The 19,505-nt window shown below is 40.9% G+C and overlaps 1 protein-coding gene across 1 annotated transcript; it reads left to right on the plus strand.

The window, feature by feature from the left end:
- Nucleotides 1-5,269: 5,269 nt before the first annotated feature.
- Nucleotides 5,270-16,059, plus strand: LOC310948440 (long-chain-fatty-acid--CoA ligase 1-like; the record flags this gene model as incomplete). The annotated part of the gene is made up of 20 exons (XM_083915576.1): nucleotides 5,270-5,464; nucleotides 6,062-6,176; nucleotides 6,384-6,448; nucleotides 7,247-7,348; nucleotides 7,877-7,976; nucleotides 8,071-8,246; nucleotides 8,666-8,698; nucleotides 10,202-10,253; nucleotides 10,340-10,413; nucleotides 10,964-11,041; nucleotides 11,407-11,541; nucleotides 11,721-11,855; nucleotides 12,842-12,937; nucleotides 13,154-13,226; nucleotides 13,341-13,429; nucleotides 13,531-13,647; nucleotides 13,766-13,909; nucleotides 14,163-14,267; nucleotides 15,673-15,744; nucleotides 15,919-16,059. 20 exons carry the CDS (start codon nucleotides 5,270-5,272, stop codon nucleotides 16,057-16,059), a joined length of 2,097 nt encoding a protein of 698 aa, XP_083771702.1.
- Between the last annotated feature and the right edge of the window lie 3,446 nt (nucleotides 16,060-19,505).

The following is a 19,505-nucleotide window of genomic DNA, read 5'->3' on the forward strand; positions in this document are numbered from 1 at the left end:
GTTAATGAAGGAAACATAAACACACTTTTTCTGAAATGTTTTTCGGGATAAGTAACTGCACGCCAAAATGGCTTCGGATAAACTGGGAAATGATTTTCTTGTAGGAGTCTGCCCTTCTCACAAACTTGAGTGGAGTTTGTCATTGTAACGGTTCCCCGGTGAACCGTCGGGTCACTGCTGTCAAATGTTGGCAGAGCGGGAGAATAAGTAGTGGCCGTTTTTTTTGTTCCAAGAGCTTCACTAGTCTGCTTACAAGAGTGTTCAATGTCCACTCAAGTGAAATGAAAGTTGAAAGTCCAGCGGCGGGGACATACTGTAGACGAAGGACCGGCTTTGCGTTGACTTGCATTGTGGTGGCTGACTTGTGTGTGTTCGTGTGTATGCGGTAGTATGCAACAATGCAGTTAAATATATACATAAATACATACACACATACTGTATATATATATATATATATTCTGTTGGAACAGTATCATGCATAGCCAACATTATGCAGGTGGACTGTGAAAGACAGGGACCTGGTGGTACACTGCAGGTTTTGAGGTGAAAGGTGACTGGTCTCTGATTGGCTGACATCCATGAACCCACCCTACTTTCATTGGTTCCTTAGTATGCACCCCCCCCCCTCCCCGACCCCCTCCTCAGTAGTAACTCTGCCTGGCTGTTTATGTGGTGGCGCTTGTTCTTGTTCTGCACGCCGGTGCGTTACGGCTGGATAAGCGAAGGTGGACTAGCCAATAGAATAAAGCGGATCAAGTGCTTTACATGCAGAAAATCATGCATCTGCCACTTCACACCGTAGTGTACAATGTACATGGATGTGTGTGTGGAGTTGCTGAGTCCACACAAGTGTTGACATGTGTAAAGTTATCTTTAAATAAAAACAAGAATGTAGTAGAAGTGTAAAGTAGCATCCAATGGAAACACTCAAGTATAAGTATCTCAAAATGGTACACAAGTATTATGGTACTTGAGTAAATGTTGGACTGAAAAAAAGTTATTCACAGCGCTTTGTGTGCATTTCCATACTGAGATAAAGTAATGCCACAGCACCGAATATATGTTGACATAAGCTTAAAGTTTATTCAGAACATTTTTTAAATTATACATACAAATATATAATTACTCAACAATCAAGATAGGGGGGAAAAGGTAAAGTGATTGATGTAAGATAACACACACTCCAGAGTCCAAGAAACCAACCAGTAAATAGTGATATTCCTACGCTGGAATACTCCCCTACCTTTCTCAATTCAGTTATGATACACATTTCTTTGAGAATATTTACTGTGATAACATACTATCAACTGAAACGTCAAAGGTATTGGTAGTAATACAACCTAGATTTAAACACACAGCCCCGCAGCATTGTGCTTTTAGACACAGTCATCCCCAGGGGACTTTGGTGTTCCTGAGTGTGTGGGGGCCTCTGGGTAGTTTCCCCTTTTGCCTGGTTGATAAGACAGCCTTGCATAAAATGGAAATATGGGGGTTATCTGCTCTGGTTATGTTTACTGTGTCATAGGCAATAGAAACTAACCTTTTACCATATCAAAAACAGACGTAATCCAATCATTTGTCAAATACGCACAGTGATAATTGTGCCATGGGGTGAGTTAGTTAATTAATGAGGAAAGGTTGGCTCCTTTGAAAATTTTAGCTTACAATGTGGGCTGGGGTTTAAAGGGAACAAATAGTTTATAAAATAAATTTTTGCAATGAAAAAAGGGCTGGAAATAGGTTGGTTAAATCTGCTCAATTAGCATATTCACATTCAGAGCTAAAACAATTAGTGCAATAAGAGATTCATCAGTTTAACAGCCAATTTATCTTAATCGATAATTGATTTATCGTTGAAGTAATTTATCCAGCAAAAAATACTAAACATCACACAGTTCCAGCGCCTCAATTGTGAGGATTTGCCTTTTCTTTTTTCTTTTTTTTAATTATTTGACAATTAACTGAATATCTTTAGGTTTTGGACTGTTGGTCAGACTAAACAATCCATTTGAATATGTTTATGACATTGTAATATGTATTTTTCAGTATTCCGGGACATTTTATGAATCAAACCATTAATTAATGGACACAGACCCAACATGGAAAAAACAACAGTATATGCCACAACTCAATGTGTTGGCAAGATAACTTCCTCTTTTTTTCTGGTACTTTTTTCCTTTGCTCAGCATTTATCTCTGCTGCCCACACCAGGGTCAGAGTTCACTGGGGGAAAGGTGAGGAGATCGAGCATATGCTTGAAGCTGTTGGCTTTTGCAAGGCTCTTAGTTAGGGACGTTTCATTTCTCTTCATGTCTAATAGAATCTACATTAAGACCGATGATACACACGAGTAAGATAAACAGGGAGTGATGGTGCATAATACACTACTGTGGAATTAAACATGGCGTATATTTTTGTTGTATTCGTAACTGCAATTAGAAGAAGCCAAAATGAACAATGATTTAGTCCCCCAACATTTGTCTCATTGATGTTGTCAAGGGTTTAGTTCATTGATTGTTTACATCAAGTCCTTGAGTCAATCAGACCCACCGTCTTACCACAAACAGCCAATCAGAGCCCTACCTGGAGCCAGTCTGACCTTTGATTGGCAGATTAGCCGAGGTTACACATCACCTTGTAACAGAATCTGCGCGTGTGTTGTGTGCCAGTCGTATATCTACGCATCCTCCTCGTGGGAGCAAAGCCCGCCTGTTGCTGTAGCAGCAGTAACAACAGCACAAAGGACAAAGGAAAGCTGCTGTCTCACGCAGCTGATTTCTGTTACAGGTGAGTGTGGAAGAAACTCACTCCGTCTGGCTTATAGAAATCTGGATAGATAGAAATATCTCTGTGTTGTGGCTAAAGGAGATGGAAACACAGAGGTTGTCTAGTCATCTGTCTGTGCAGTTATTGAAACCTATAGATTCAAGGCCTAGTCTTGTTCAGGGTTTCCCACTTTAGAGGTCGTTACAGTTACTTGTCAGTAACCTTTGAAGCATATTTTTGTAAACTCGTAGTTATCCCTCGAGGAGCCTCAGTGACCGTGGAAAAGTAGATACGCAAAAATGACATACACCCTTTGCTGCGAAACACAGCGCCTGCGTTAGTTGTATTGTTCCATGTCATGGTTGTTGTTTTTCTACTTGTAACCATTTAGAAAGTAAATTGAAAGCCTTTGAAAGTTGCAGTTTTGGTTCAACACACAGTTCAATGTGATTAACATGAACTGGATTACATAACCCCTGATTTCACATACGTCAGCAGGTGATATACTGAGATAAAGAGAAAGACAGTGACAGGATCTGTTTGATAATGGATGACTGAGTGCTTTGCTTTTCTAAACTTTGGTGTCAAATCAAGGCTGTGGTCTTGATGTGATCAGCACTGTCCCTCTCCTTGTATTGTTACCTTGGAATCTGGGCTTAAGCTCGTCACCTTCATCCTCAAGGTTCACGTGGGGGTGGGCCTGTTCTGCCTAAAGACCTCAGACTCTGTTTCTAATCTGTTTATCCTTAAACAGCTCCTCCGGTCTGTCACCTCATCTGTGTTTGTGTGTTTGTCCCAACAATGAAAGCCTTATTCCCCAGCCCGACCGCAAGGAAAGGACACCTGTTAAACTTGTCCTCAGAGAAACTGTTAAATATGTGATATATGATCTAATTATACCGCAATATGAGCCCCTGTTATTATTCTACAGCAGGAGCAGCAGAACAAGGTGCCTGAAGTCTGTATTTGAGAGTAGACTGTAGAAACACATTATTGCAGGTGGTTGACAGTGAGTGAGTTATTGGTATACGAAGAGTTCTGCTGCACCGTGTTTTGACAAGTGAACTAAAATCCTATTAACAAAACATAAACTCATATATTGTGTCACCCTGCCTACGGGTGGGAATTGATAAGTTTTTACCGCTTCTGCTCATCGGTCCGGGTCTTAATCGATTCCTGATTCATTTTCTGCGTGCAAAAAAGCTTTTTGATGTTTCCAGCATCATCACAACTGTTTTATCATCTGAGTCTGAGCTCAGTGAAGATTAAATGAGACAATATTTGAACAGCATTGTATTTTTTTTTTTAGGTTTCATGAGACAAAAGTAATCTGTGCATCCTGTGTGGTGCTAATGTTATTATGAAATAGGCTTTTTATTTATGTTTAACAGGTGTGCCGCCCGGTTGGAAAGCAGTGCAGCCTTCGATGAAAAGAAATGATAAGCCCTGAGGCATACGATTCTAAATGATCCAGCATTCCAAACTGTTTATTTATTTAATTTTTCTCTTCCTCTATCATCATTTCTTTTTTTTTTTGGTTTGTCTTTAATTTACTTTTAACTATACACGTCCATCTTCTGGGGCTGGGTGTCGGGGTTGGTATCCGTTCTGGGGTATGCTGAATTTAGATCTGTAATTAGAACACTATTGTTTTTCTAATCATTCAAATTCAATGAACAGACTGTAAAAAAAATAATTTGAAACTGGTTCTCTCAGACATGTGTGGTTCAAACAGAGTTGAATAGCTTGATAACTATTGGATGGTTTCTGTGAGATTTGTTAAAAATATTCATTTTCCAAAGATAATTGTTATGACTGGTGATCAGACTTGTCATCTAGCACCACCCTCCGATGTCAGCTCTTTGGTTTATGACCAAATGCCTGCAAAACTAATGGCATTCCCTTCAGCATAAGCTGTACTCTTTGTTGCTAATTAACAAAGTATAGCATGCAGCTAACAATAAGCTAAACTTCCATAATCTGGTGAATATTAATTGCTTCAAATTTTCATTTGGAAATACTAGGAACTTAAAATGTTACTGTACTCATCCGTGCTCATTCCTAAATACTGAAGAACTGCACTTGTGCTTTATTTTAGAGATCAGAATTCTGTTAAGGTTGAATTTAGCAGAGTACAAACAAACAACATGAGGGATGTGATTACCTGGTAGGTTAAAAATAACAAACCTCCAAAACCACAGATCAAAAAAAACTTGATAACTTTTTCAATGTAAACAGCTGATTGAATTACTTCTCTTCCCCCCTTAGGTCCCATCCTGGCCAGCTGCCCTCCACACACACACACACACACACTCCTCCCTATAAAACACTCTTAACCTCACCTCAGGGCCAGCAGAAACGCCTCAGTGTTCTAACACACATTCTGCCCGTTATAAATCAAACACACACACACACACACACACACATACACATCTCCACTCTACCCACACACGCAAACAAGTACACTTTCCACAAACACACACTCTTTTACCTCATCATCATCATGCTGAGCCGGGAGTTCTTGCAGAAGATGAAGTTGCCAGATCTGGATGATGTCAACCAGTACATCAGGAGTGTCTCCACCCCCATGTTGGTCAGCATGGGGGCAGTGGCTGCCGCAACAACCTACTACCTGGCAACACGACCCAAGGCCCTCCCAGCAATCTGTGACCTGCAGATGCAGTCAGTCGAGGTTCCGGTGAGTTTAAGGTCTGCGTGTCAGTGTCAAGCATCTAAAGGGTTGCAGGTTCAAACACAAAGTAACTTATAAGGTACTGTGCAGATCTACAAGGCATGATTCATTATAGATACTGTAACTGTGCTTTTGTAGCGCAAAAACTACATGCTAGTTAACTGTCAGCTGTAGTCTTTGCGTTATGTTCAAGTGCCCCTTTTTGGGTGATTCACAGAACAGTTGCCTCACGTCTCCACTAGTTCTTTGAAGTCGGCTTGGTGTGTCCCTGCCTTTAGTGGGGCAGCTTGTTGCACTGTAAACCCCACTCTTGACTTTAACTGGCAGCTATTAAGCCTAATTCAAGTGCAAAAGCAGGACAATGCTCCATTTTTGTCACAGCACGTGCTCAGTTGGCTGATCACAAAAGATATAAAGTATTATAACCAATATTTTACTCACAAGTAGGGCAAATTAACTTGATATGTGACGGAGACTGTCACAGTTAACAAAACAGAGAGTGTACGAGACTTAGAATTATATGTCCAAGCAAGAAGAAACTGCAACTGATTTCCTGCAGGATCCATCGTAGGTTTCATAACCCACATTTGTTTCCTTTATCAGGGCGGAGAGTTTGCACGCCGATCAGTTCTGCTGAACGGAGATGCTCACATTACACATTTCTACGATGATGCCAGAACAATGTACGAGTTCTTCCTCAGAGGGGTCCGAGTCTCCAGTAAGTTACACATTCATATTATATGATTTTGACTATATGTATATACTGTATGTCTTATATTATGTCAGCAGCAGAAAACACAGGGTAGGAAGGTACAGTTAGTGTGTGTCATAAGAGGGGGGAATTCATATACAGAACAGCTTTGTTTTTAAATTTCTCCTTTTTCTTCCCCTCTCACCCCTCTGTCGCTCTCCTTTCGTCCTCAAGATAATGGTCCCTGCCTGGGCGCCAGGAAACCAAAACAGCCGTATGAATGGATGTCCTACAGAGAGGTTAGAGTCACCATGAAAAACATTATAGCCTCAGCAGGAGAGCTAAAGGTTGCAGTCAACACCAGCAGTTGTTGACACACAGTGCAGGTATTGATAAAGCCAGCGGCAAGGTTGGGCAAATATGATGGCTTTATGTTTAGAATCAGAAAGTTTGTGCCCGGGCACCAAGATCACGCACTGCCCCAACTTGCATGTATGGCTCAGGACTACGTTGTGTTGTTGCTGTCATTCGTTGTAGTTCTATTTTATTGCGCCCAGAGGCATTTTAGTCTGCACCGTTGATGATGGAAAATGAACTCAGAGTTAATGAGAAACTAATTTGCAAATGAATATTATTGTGCTGATGCCAGGTTAGGAAATAAGTGTAATAGTTAACTAAATATAACCAAACCAAACAGGGTGAGCCATGGAGAGAGAGAAAGAACGGCTGACAGGGTTCCTACGAGTATGGAAAAGTATGGCATTTCATTTGGGTAATTTCCAGGTCTGGATAAGCTGGGAAAAAAGAAAAAGAGTACAGCAAATTGTTGTTTCCAGAATATTTTCTCACTTTCTTAAATAAAATATCGGCTCCAGCACCCCCCGCGACCCCGACCCCGGGATAAGCGGTTGAAGATGAATGAATGAATGAATGATATGTCCAAATCAAAACAAGTTTACTAACGCAACTCTAATCAAGCTGCCAGCAATTTTAAGCCATAAGCAGGGGTAAAAGCACTGACGTCTCGCCTCACTATGGTTTTTTGGTGCAGCATTAACAGATGTGTGTGTGTGTGTGTGTGTGTGTGTGTATTTTAGGTATTGGAGCGAACAGAGAATCTGGGTTCAGCATTTCTTCACAAAGGACACTCCAAAACCGCAGACCCTCACATTGGCATCTTCTCTCAGAACAGACCTGAGGTACAGACACCTACTCTCTCCACGTCAAAATCACACTCTGACTCATTACTTGATCAAATCTTAACACAATTGTAGCGAAAAACTATGACGAAATATGTTCGCCAACTCCTGCTTTTCCACCTTCTCTTCCCTTCTCTGTCTCTCTCAAACACACACACACACACACACACACACCGACACAGCGCTCAGTCTGTCTCAGTCCTGACAATTGTGTTACTATAATTCATAAAGTTGGTGGCTGATTACTTGGTATTTAATCAGATATTGATAAGATACCATCCTATGTCAGATAAGTTTGACTAAAATGGCAAAATCATTGGTTTTGGCTAGATTGACTGAAGTGTAATAAAGTATACATAATAATAGTATAATATAAAATATAATATTAAACTCATTGTTTCTGAGTAAATGGATTACCCTATACTGTGTGTGTGTGTGTGTGTGTGTGTGTGTGTGTGTGTGTGTGTGTGTGTGTGTGTGTGTGTGTGCGGTGCGTGTGCGTGCGTGCATGTGTGTGTGCGTGTGTAGTGGACCATCAGTGAGCTGGCGTGTTACACCTATTCTCTGGTGTCAGTGCCTCTGTACGACACACTAGGAACAGAAGCCATCGGCTACATCATAGACAGAGGTAAAGCGCAGCAGCAGCGGAATTACACTTCATCAGCCCGAAGAACCGCATGTGACCGGATCTGTCCGCTTGTGTGTGCATGTCGATTCTGCAGCTTCCATCTCGACGATAGTGTGTGACGTGGTCGATAAGGTCAACCTGGTCCTGGACTGTGTTAAGGAAAGGGAACACTCTGTGAAAACCATCGTTCTAATGGAGACCCCCAGTGCCGACCTGGTGGACAGGGGGCAACAGGCTGGGGTCCACATCCTCAGCCTGCAGGAGATGGAGGTCAGCAGGCCCCTCTGTCTTTCTTTTATAACCTATTTCCTCAGCCTTTTTTGTATGTTCTGTTATCTTTTGTTTTCATCAATCAATCATTCATTAATCTGGAAATATTTATTGTTAGCAACTATAGATGTCTTCCTCCATCTTTGGTTGTTTTGCTCTACCCGCCATTTTTTTTATGTAAATGTTTGCTTGTTTGTTTCTGCTTAGCTTGATCCTTTTCTGTCCTATATTGTTGTTTTTATGTTTATATTGTTTTTATTTTGCTTTTGTTTAGTCTTTTTTTGCTTTCCTCTTTTCCTACCTTGTTTTGTGCCAGTTCCAGTTTCCAGTTTCCAAAATTTTCTTTTTGCATTCTTTTTATTTTCCTTGTGACTTTATTCCATCCATAATGGCTTCATGAATGTGCTTTTGTTGCGCAGGCTATCGGTAAGGCCAACCATCACCGACCAGTGGTGAGTAAACACTGGCTTTTAAACGACCTATTATATACCTGCAAACTGCAAAAACATATCTATAATAATATCTATAAAATAATGTGAATCGTGTTGGATTCTCCAATCAATCGCGTAGTATTGCATTTCTGTTGGCTAATTGGAACTCTCTTCTTGACGTCTGCATGAAGACAGTGAATGTGTCTAGCTTTTATTGTCGTTGCGAACATCGGCGTAAAAGTATATTGTTCCTATGAATTAGTGCATAAAGTGTTTTTAATATAATATGAGCCCAGATACACACAATGTGCCAACATGAGTAAATAAGCATACTACTGCTATCTAACTATTAACTATCACATATATACTATCATTATGTGTGAGAGTGTGTTAGAGAGGGGAATGGAAAGTAAATTAATTGAATGAAAATAAAAAGATGGCTATGGATTAACATATACATGTTTAACTTTTTTTCCAAAATCTTGGGGGCACTCTGAGGTTTCTTGGGGCAGTTTTGCATGTTGCCCCCATAATTTCTGTCCATGACAACAGACTGAGCCAGTAAAGGGCCGTTCACAGCACATTAATATAATATATATCATTCTGAAATGGACCATTCTGCATAATGAGTACAAATACTTTGGTACTTAGAATATATTTTGATGCTAATGCTTTTGTACTCTTAAGTGCCAGCTCATTCTGCTGCCCATCTTGCCTGCCAGTAGGTGTTTTTATACAGAAAAGCCGTAACATTGGCGACCAGGCAAAGGTTGCAATTTGAAATCCCGTCTATGTGAAACCGAGCTGTGATATTACTCTTTTCCCAAAAGCCAAATTTCTGGGATGGGTGCAGCCTAAACATGTGACCTGAAACACAAAGTTGCGCTCCTGTTATTGAGGTAACTGACCTCGTTTAAATTTAATCTCAAGTTCTTCTCTTTAATTTGCTGATCACTTGTTTCTTCTCCCAAAACCACGTCGGCAAAGTTCCTCGGCCGTCTTTTCTTAAAGAATCCCATCTTTCACCGTCACCATGATCTGAAAATGTGCGACTTACTCTGCTGTGATGGTCAGCAGCTCACAGATTACACAGGCTTTCCAATCACTCATCTCTGCGGTCGACATTCGGTTGAAGTGATGACCAGGTTATGCCTTGCAGTCTCTCGTTCCTGTGATCAGCTGTTTCCTGCTTTTAAAACTCCCAGCTGTGGGTCGCACAACAGTTCACGTCATCTACACCTCTACCAAATGTCGGCAAGCCGCAAAACTCTATTTCCATTGAGGGGCTGAAACGGGCCGGCAATTTGCGCGTTCTGTCTGAATATGTAGACCAGGCCGGCAATAGGCAGATTGCCGGCTTGCTGTCCAGTGTAAAAGCACCTATAGTGATTAAAAGAATCAAAATGCAATAAAACATATTTGTTTATCAAAACCTGGTGTTGTAGATCTTCTATCACCATTCAGTACTTATGCTGTTTTTTTTATGTGTTGGCACTGTTTGACCGTTAACTCCACTATCTGCAGCCTCCGCAACCTGAGGACATGGCTCTCATCTGCTTCACCAGTGGAACAACAGGTGACACACACACACAGTCACAGTGAACTGCTCCCAATATAATTTCCATAAGTATCTGAAATATGTGTGTGTGTGTGTGCTTTCAGGAAACCCAAAGGGAGCTATGTTGACACATAGGAATATTGTGTCCAACTGCTCAGCCTTCATCAAAATCACAGAGGTGAGGTGCTGATGTAATAATTGAGCTGTTAACGTTACAGCTGGAACATCTTTAGCTCCCTGTTACAGACAGATATATACATACACATATATGGACCCTGCTAACTGACAAGACTGTTTTACTGCTGTACTACAGCAGATTTGCTTAGCATTAAAGCAAAGGAGAAACCAGAAATTAAAATGTGAATTGAAAAAAGGACCATTTGAGATTATGGTCAGTTTCTGACCAAGTGGCCACTGGGAACGGTGAGATGCAGTGAAAGCACAGGATGCAGACGAAAATAAGAAAAAGAAGGATTTATTAGAAGGTTTAAAAAGAAAAAAATTAGAGTAGTGTGTAATAGACCAGAGAGAATGACAGGAATAACATGTGAGGTCTTATCATTAGTCTAGTGTCTTGTGTCCAGCCCATTTTATTGACACTTTAAACTCTCCGCTGATTCAGGACCCAGTGCCACCGTACTGTTAGAGGAAGGACTAATAATAAACACGTTGTCAGTATTAGTTTGAAAAGCGAGGGACTTTGATAAACTATCTCCTCTTCTCTCCAGTCTTACGCTCAGACCACCTCAGATGATGTCATGATGTCTTTTCTGCCTCTGGCCCACATGTTTGAGAGGGTGGTGGAGGTACAAACATTAACACTGACTTCTTCCCCTTCCTGTCTGTGTGTGTGTTTGTGCGTTTCCCTGTCTGTTTGTCTGGGTCATGTCGATTGGTATGTGTGTGTGTGTGTGTGTGTGTTTGTGTTTGTGTTTGGGGGGGTTTTAGGTTTCCTGTCCAATGTCTCCCAGTGATGTCCATATTTCCTTCCTGCCCTTGGCTCATATGTTTGAGAGAGTAGTACAGGTATTGTATGTTCCCTTAGTTCCCATAGTGACCCTTTGTTAAGGACAGATGAATATTCCTACAAACCCTGTGCGTGAGCCCTCTCTCTTATTACATGGTGGCCTCTTAACGTCTACCTTCTGGATCTTTTGGACATTGTTGACAGGCGTCGATGATAGTCGAGGGAGCCAGGATCGGCTATTTCCAGGGAGATATTCGTCTGCTGTCAGATGATCTGAACACGCTGAAACCTACTGTGTTTCCTGTGGTACCCCGACTCCTAAACAGAATGTATGATAAGGTAGGTGTGCACGATGGTGATAGCCTTATAAACAGGAGGGTCAAGGCAGTGCACACTTTAGAGCTGGTGAATGTTCATGATGTCTGTGTCATAGACATTAAAGATGATGATGGATGAGTATGTTCCTAATAATGACGGTGAGCCTTTGTGTGTGTGTGTGTGTGTGTGTGTGTGTGTAGATCATTGGGCAAGCCAACACCTCGCTGAAGCGCTGGCTGCTGGGATTTGCCTACAGGAGGAAGGAGGCAGAGATGAGGAAAGGCATCGTGAGGAGAGACAGTATCTGGGACCGACTCATCTTCCGGAAGGTTCAGGTACAGAGAGCCAGCACAGTTAAAACTGCTAGTATGTCACTGTATAGTTGAGTGCTACATCCAGGAATGTTTTCTCTCAGGTTGGTTGGTAATAGGGACTGGTTTTGCCATAACTGTGGTTTCATAACTGTAACTCTATAGCTTTGGATATCTACAAAATGACAATTGAGTTGTTGTAAAAGATGGATACCCAGTTGACTATGTTCCAACCCTTTCGAGATAATCATCCATCCTCTTTATGCTTAAGTCAGGATAAAAACTGAACAAGCGAATGTAATGTTACCAAACTGGACCATAACAGTTTAAACTGGCCCGCAGAATTTCACAACCTGCTGCTGTTTACTTTCTGAACCGTGCAGGGATACGTAGTAGTTACCTCAGTTCTCTGAGTACTAGCTAGCTAGGGCGTGTCACACCTACCGCTGACCACTCTTTGGTGTCACGACAAATTTCACTCTTCCCCCGTATACTAAAGCCAACATGCTATTCTGATTTCTCATCAGACATTTTTAGATTTGACATAAAATGATTTATACATTAAAATAATATGTGCACCACCTCACCAGGAGGTTTTATATCTTTGTAAATTTTTTCAAAAGAATAAAACACTAGAAAGTCCAAAAGCTTATTTCCACTTATATATATGCTTAAACAAAAATCAACGTGACTTTAATAAAACTAATTTTTACTCTAAAGTTTGGATACTTGGTTTAATTGGTGGTTGAAGGCACATGTAGGGTTCAAAACACTGTAACGTTATGTAAGGTTTCCAGACACAGGCTCATATCATATGTAAGGGTCGCTTTAAGGCATGCATTAAGAGCCCAAGGGAAAAATATGTACGTGTATGGAACATTGGTATCATCCTCAAACAGCAAACAAGTTATTTGAAAGGTCGAAGCAGTAAGATTAAAGACATTCTGTGGTGTTTGAGGATTAAAGTAACTTGTGATTTTCCCATGAATGTGGTGTGCTGCCACCTACAGGCGAGCCTCGGAGGCCGCGTGCGTCTCATGCTGACAGGAGCTGCTCCCATCTCTCCTGCTGTCCTCACCTTCCTCAGAGCTGCAGTGGGCTGTCAGGTAACACACATTGGGCCCTTTTTTCACGTGTGATCCTTTCTCTTTCTTTCACCCGGCCTGGAAAACGGCAATGCACTACAGAATATAATATGTAGAAATAATCATGGTTTTTCCTCTTCCATGCTCCTTCTCTGGTCCAAAGTTCTTCATTGCATATCCATGTGTGTGTAATAGCAGTAATATTAATAATAATGATATGTTATTTCTCTGTCTCAGTTCTATGAAGGGTACGGACAAACAGAGTGCACCGCTGGATGTACCATGACCATGCCCGGGGAATGGAATGCAGGTAATAATAAAGCTGCTTGTACTACCTAATTAATCATTTGCAAGGGTGACCTTAAGGTGACTGATTGATCAGCTTTACAAGAAGTTAACTTGGCCTCATGTGACCTGTCTGCAGGTCACGTTGGAGCTCCTCTGCCCTGTAACTCACTTAAACTGGTGGATGTGGCTGAGATGAACTACCTTGCTGTAAACGGAGAGGGAGAGGTGAAACACTACGACAAAGAGACATCATCGCTCTGTCTTTTATGTATCTCATGATAATGTACGTCATATATAAGTGTGTGCGTGTGTGTTTGTGTTCCTAGGTGTGTGTGAAGGGTCCTAACGTGTTCCAGGGCTATCTAAACGACCCAGAGAAGACTGCGGAGGCCATCGATGCAGATGGATGGCTTCACACTGGAGACATTGGGAAATGGCTTCCTGTATGTTTGAGTTCATCTCAACTTCAAACATATTGATTTCTTACCAAAGTTGATAGCACGTAGACATTTCATCGAATGTAAATTGTGTGTGTGTGTGTGTGTGTGTGTGTTATAACAGAATGGCACGCTGAAGATCGTGGACAGGAAGAAACACATCTTTAAGCTGGCACAGGGGGAGTACATTGCTCCTGAGAAGATAGAGAATGTGTACATAAGGAGCGACGCAGTGGCACAGGTCTTTGTCTATGGAGACAGTCTGCAGGTGAGTGAGAACATTCTGTGTGTGTGTGTGTGTACGTGTACGTGTACGTGTACAACAAAGTGTTGAATTAAATAAAATGCAAATAAAGTATATCTAACATTATTTTATTAGGCAAACTGAACATTGAACTGAACACAAAATGCATCAAAACACTTCAGTGTCTCGGTGGGATTAGTGTATAATGAAAAAAAGTCTAAGGTCACTCTACAGTCATTCTAAGTCCCTGCTGTATTAAACTTGTGTTCATCTCCAGGCCTGTCTGGTAGCTGTGGTGGTTCCTGACCCTGAATTCCTGTGTAGCTGGACTAAGAGGACTGTGGGACTGGGGGGCAGCTACAAGGAACTATGCAGCAGAGCGGTAATATTTGACAGTTTGATTACTGTGTACAGTGGATTCAGACAAGCACACACCATTTCCCATTTCCCTTTGGGATAATAAAGTTAACCAATCAGTCTCTTCATATAAAGCAGTGATTCACAACCTGGGATACAGGCAATACACGTTTGTTTAACAGAGGAAAATAAATAAACAAAGAGGTCTATAAAGTGAAGCTGATATTAATATATTTATTGTCAACATAAGTAATAAGCTACAAGCACCAGTAGTCTAGCCTTCCACCAAACAGTTGTAATACCTGAACACCAACTGTTGCAACTGAGAGTGTGTGGAAAGACTAGTAAACAAGAAGAGGAGTCAGAAATGGAACAAATACTACTTTGAAAGTTTTAAATTAAAACTATCAATTAAAAATTATGAAAAGGTCACTATAGGTGCTGCAATGCATGCAAACTCAGTTGACAGCTGTGACCATATGATCACACTCAAAAAACTGTTTTCATGCAACGCAGCTGGCCACATTAGCCTGACAGTATAAATACAGTCCCATTGTGGGTGACTGCCAAACAAACAAACAAGTGAATTACATCATGATACAACACAAATCCAAACAGAGATGGTTCTGACGACCAGTTCAACTTTACGGACATTTTTAGGTGGTACTTGGTTGTGTTGTATTGGATTGGACTCTATTGGGTATTCCTGTTTTTTATAATCATAATAATAATATTTATATAGCACCTTTCAAGCTTAAGCGCAAAGGGCTTTCCAACATTAAAACATCTACAGAACAAAAAGTAAATATTAAAACATCACAGATCATCTGTTTTTATTGCTTTTGTTTTAGTTTTTTATTACTAAAAGAACATGACTGCAAAAGTCGCCTTGAATGAGAAACTGACAGCTTGACTGAATGATTGTTAGTTGAACGCATTTAACATTGACTCAAACATTAGCTCAGTGTAGCCCAATGTTAAAGCTTCAGTTGATACCATTGTTACCAATTGTTACCAATATGAATACGTCTTTTTGTCAGATTTGCTTTAAAAAAAAAAACACACATTAAAATGAAAAAATCAAGTCCTTTGGCCTACTCCCAGTGCTCCTAATGGCATTCCCACTGGGCCCGAAGTAAAACAACTAATCAGAGCCGAGGAGTCACTGACGCAGTGTCATTGACTGCTTATGAACTAAACTGTGTGACTAGGCAGCTCTGATCCAATATTCATCAAGATCCTGTTCCTATATTACCTGTTTCTCTCCTCAGATGTTTTCAGAACATATTTTAGTCAGCTGAAAAATGCCGCCATGATGAAAATAAACCAAGCACCGCCCCCCTGGCCGGAGCAAACCGACCGCAGTTTTAATTGAAAGAGCTTGTGATGTCATTATTCTGAGGTACCTCTCTTTTTTTCTGTCTGTTCAGGAAGTCAAGGCAGCCATCTTGGAGGACATGGTGCGACTGGGCAAGGAAGGAGGCCTCAAGTCCTTTGAGCAGGTAAAACACTTGCTTTTAAGTGTCTTTTTGAAGATTTGAAATATATTTTCCTGTCTACCACCAGGTAGCTCTGTGGACAAACTTCTGCGTAATCCAAGTGTAACATTATTATTCTGTTTAATACTAACTACATACGTGTGTGTGTGCGTGTGTGTGTGCGTGTGTGTCCTTTAGGTGCGGTCCATCTGCATCCACACAGAGCTGTTCTCCATTGAGAACGGCCTGCTCACTCCAACACTGAAGGCCAAGAGGAACGAAATGCGACAGTACTTCAGACTGCAGCTAGACGAGCTGTACGCTAGGATCAAAATGTAGAAGGAGGGCAAAATGGAAGAAGACACACACAAGCTACCAAAGGTGTTTTTAGATGAAGGAAAAATGTAAAGCACACATGGGGAAGCATCCTCTCAGACCAAAAGACCCTCAACATGTTTAGTAGCTTTAATTCTGGATTCAGAGCATTTACAACAAAACCAATGACCTATAGGACCTATGGCACGGAAGAAGGGCCAGAGTAGATTTTATGCTTTCCAAAAAAAATGGTCGATTGATGAAATAGTTTTGCCTATGCTATGTACAGTACAATTTCTGTGATAATGTGTTGATTCTAATCAGTTCTTTTGTGATTATATCTCCAATGTAGGTTTTTTTTAAAGGGAAATATCAAAGTGCATCTCTGTAGCATCAGACAACTCACGTCACACGCAGTACCCTCTACACAAACGCACACGCCTCTTCACTTCAAGGACAGAGGAAGACTCAGAAACGGGTTCACTCAGGGTTAAAAAGCTCAAAACACCACAACTTCAGCATTTCAGGTCTTCGATGAGATTTTTCAGTTGTCAGATGTCTTTGATTTTATTTTACCGTGTCTTGAGTTTGTTTGATAGAACGTTAAAATCCACAATGGATAATAAGATTGTGTCAGTTGGGTCCTCAAATATTTTCATGAATAAACGTGGGTCCAGTTAGGACCCTGAGAAGCAGCAGAGTGAGCCATATTAAAGATGATCTAAAGCTAGCTGGAAAAGGGGAATTCAGGTACTAAAGAACAGTCAGGACATAGAGTGTCTTAATTTATTTATGATGATAACATGAAGGGAAGAGACTTGGCGAAGGAATCAGTTTTCTTAAATTATTATAGAATAGGGTGAACTATACAATTCAAAATCACATTGTTTACAACCTGAATAAAAACCTTTTGAATGTTTATAGTTTACATTTTATGGAAATGTTTTTGACTATGGTCTTGATATAATGGTTTTTACTGTCATCTCAGATTTGTTTTGTAAAGATTTTAATTAAAATCATCAAAAGAGCTGTGTGGTCTCATGTCCTTCATCCGTGCTGTGTGTAAAGGAGGAAAAAAACGGTTTTATTGAATCGTATTAAATTGACTTGCGAGGCTATTTTTTATCCTGATATGTTTTTTATTTAGTAAGGATTTTATTATTTAGATGCAAAATTAAAAACAGTTTCCTTAGGTGCAGATACTAGAATTGTTCATGGTATTTGTTTTTTAAACGTATAATTTCACTGCTCTTTAATGACTTACTCGGTTGTTGCTACTTTATTCCCTTGAAATAAAAGATTGAGCTAAGCGCATATTGAACCACTTCGCTCGCCGTAGAACCACAATTTCAACGAAACTACCAGGGGTGTATACTTTTTACATATTTTCAGTGCAATAATGTATTGTAATTCAACTGTATCCGTTCTGTATCGCGGTGCAATAAAGCTGTAAACGTTGTCAATGTCATCCACATAAATTCTCATTTTGAGACAACTATTTCGTCGTAATAAATGGTATCATCTTCCACCCCTGTGTATCTGGAATGGTACCGTCTGGATTTGAAGCTTTTGCGGGAAGAGGCGACCCACAAAAACAAACTTGTTGCTCAACAAACTCACAGTTGTTTCAAATGAGGTGAGTATTATCAATTATGAGTTATAATCTAGCCAACATCCAAAGACGAATGTTAACCATTACAAATGAATAGAAATCTTACGCAGACCGGTCACGTCTTGTGCTTTGTAACTTTAAGATAGCGAAGTTAACGCTACATTATCAGTTATGTGTGTGTTAGTGTGACTTTGAAGATGTTTGTAAGAAATTAGGCCACACCAGCATTAAAATAAGGGCTTTCCAACTGTTGTTGTATGGTGATAAACCATAAGTTAATAAGAGTAACGTTTAAAAAGCACTCGGTCATATTTGTACTGCAGTTATCCTTGCAGCTAATACATGAATCAGAATCACCTTCAATTGCCATGTATCCACACATACATGGAATTTGACTTCGGTACGTGTTCACTCTCTCAGACAGGTAGACATATACAATATAGACACGAAGTACACACAAGTAAAAACCAAAATAAATAATGAAGTGTGTTATGAAGTAGGGTCTTAAATACAATTATACATATAGAAAACAAACGTACAGAATGAATATACTAAATGCAGGAGGTAGATTAAGAGGCGGTACAACAGCTCAGTTGTTCAGTAGTGATAGCAGAGGGAAATGAGCTGTTTTTGTGTCTGGTTTTGCTGGTGTACAGAGATCTGTAACGTCTGCCAAAGGGGGGGTTCAGGGAGGTTGTGACCAGGGTGAATGGGGTCTTCAGTCATTTTCACAGCCCGCTTTTTGGTTCTTGCAAGATACAAGTCCTGGAGGGAGGGCGGGGGAAGACCAATGATTTTCTCAGTTGACCTGATGGTGCGCTGAATGGGCCTGCTGTTAGGATATCATCCATATAACCCAGTGAAACAGCATCAAACACCGGCCTGTCGATAGGGCTGTCCCTGCAGCAGGAAGGATGCTTAAAGTCCTGAACCTAAGTCATTTGGTTGGGCACACGTATTGAGAATAATGAGGATGATGATGTGTCCCTCTCTTCTTTGTCTCAACAGTTCCAAAAAGGGCAGAGGGGCCAAAATGCTCCCAGTGCCACAACATGAGAGTCAAGTGAGTTTGAATGTGGCTACTGTGACATTTGTACAACTGATTTGATTAAAATTGAAGCACCCATTTGATGAATATTTCTATTAACACCATATATATGAAAGGGGTGGAAATGGGTCATTCACTTCTCAGCTGTATTTTTCTTCTCTCATTAAAAAAAAGGAGGGAATATTGACGATGACTTCTGTTGTGTCATTAAACCTTGCTGTAAAGCTAGCTTGATTGTCTTTAAATTATAGAGGAGGATCTCTGTTCTCTTCCAATCCAGAAAGGCTCTTCTAATGATCAGATGGATTCTCTCGACCTGTCTGCTATAGAGAGAGGTAGCTTTATGGAGGGACTGCAGCACAATTATGGTAAGTCTCCATGAGTAAACCATTTTAACACCTGAGAGGAATACTCCCCCCTCAACATGACCATTTGTATATTCACCACTCACTTAGGGCGCGCTCACACTATCCTCCCGGACCGAGACCCGGACTTTAGGGTACTTGTCCCCCCTCCCTCTCCCCCCCGCGCCCCAGCCCCGTTTGTACTCACACTACCTGGGCCTCGGCCAATACTTCTTGCTGTCCATACGCCTTCAAGCCGTAACACGTCACACGCATTGATCGCGTGTGTGTGGCTTTGTTTACAAATCTTTCCATAGACCTCGGAGTTTTTGTGCGTCTTGTCGACTGTTTTTAAATATTTTCATCCGACCAAATCTGCAGTAAACACTCCACCTCCGCATCACACCAACGTTAACCTTTCACCGCCATTATTGTTGTTGTTAAATGTCCGCGCATGGTCCGTCCT

Source organism: Echiichthys vipera, assembly GCF_963691815.1.
Source record: "Echiichthys vipera genome assembly, chromosome: 6".
Lineage (NCBI taxonomy): Eukaryota > Metazoa > Chordata > Actinopteri > Perciformes > Trachinidae > Echiichthys > Echiichthys vipera.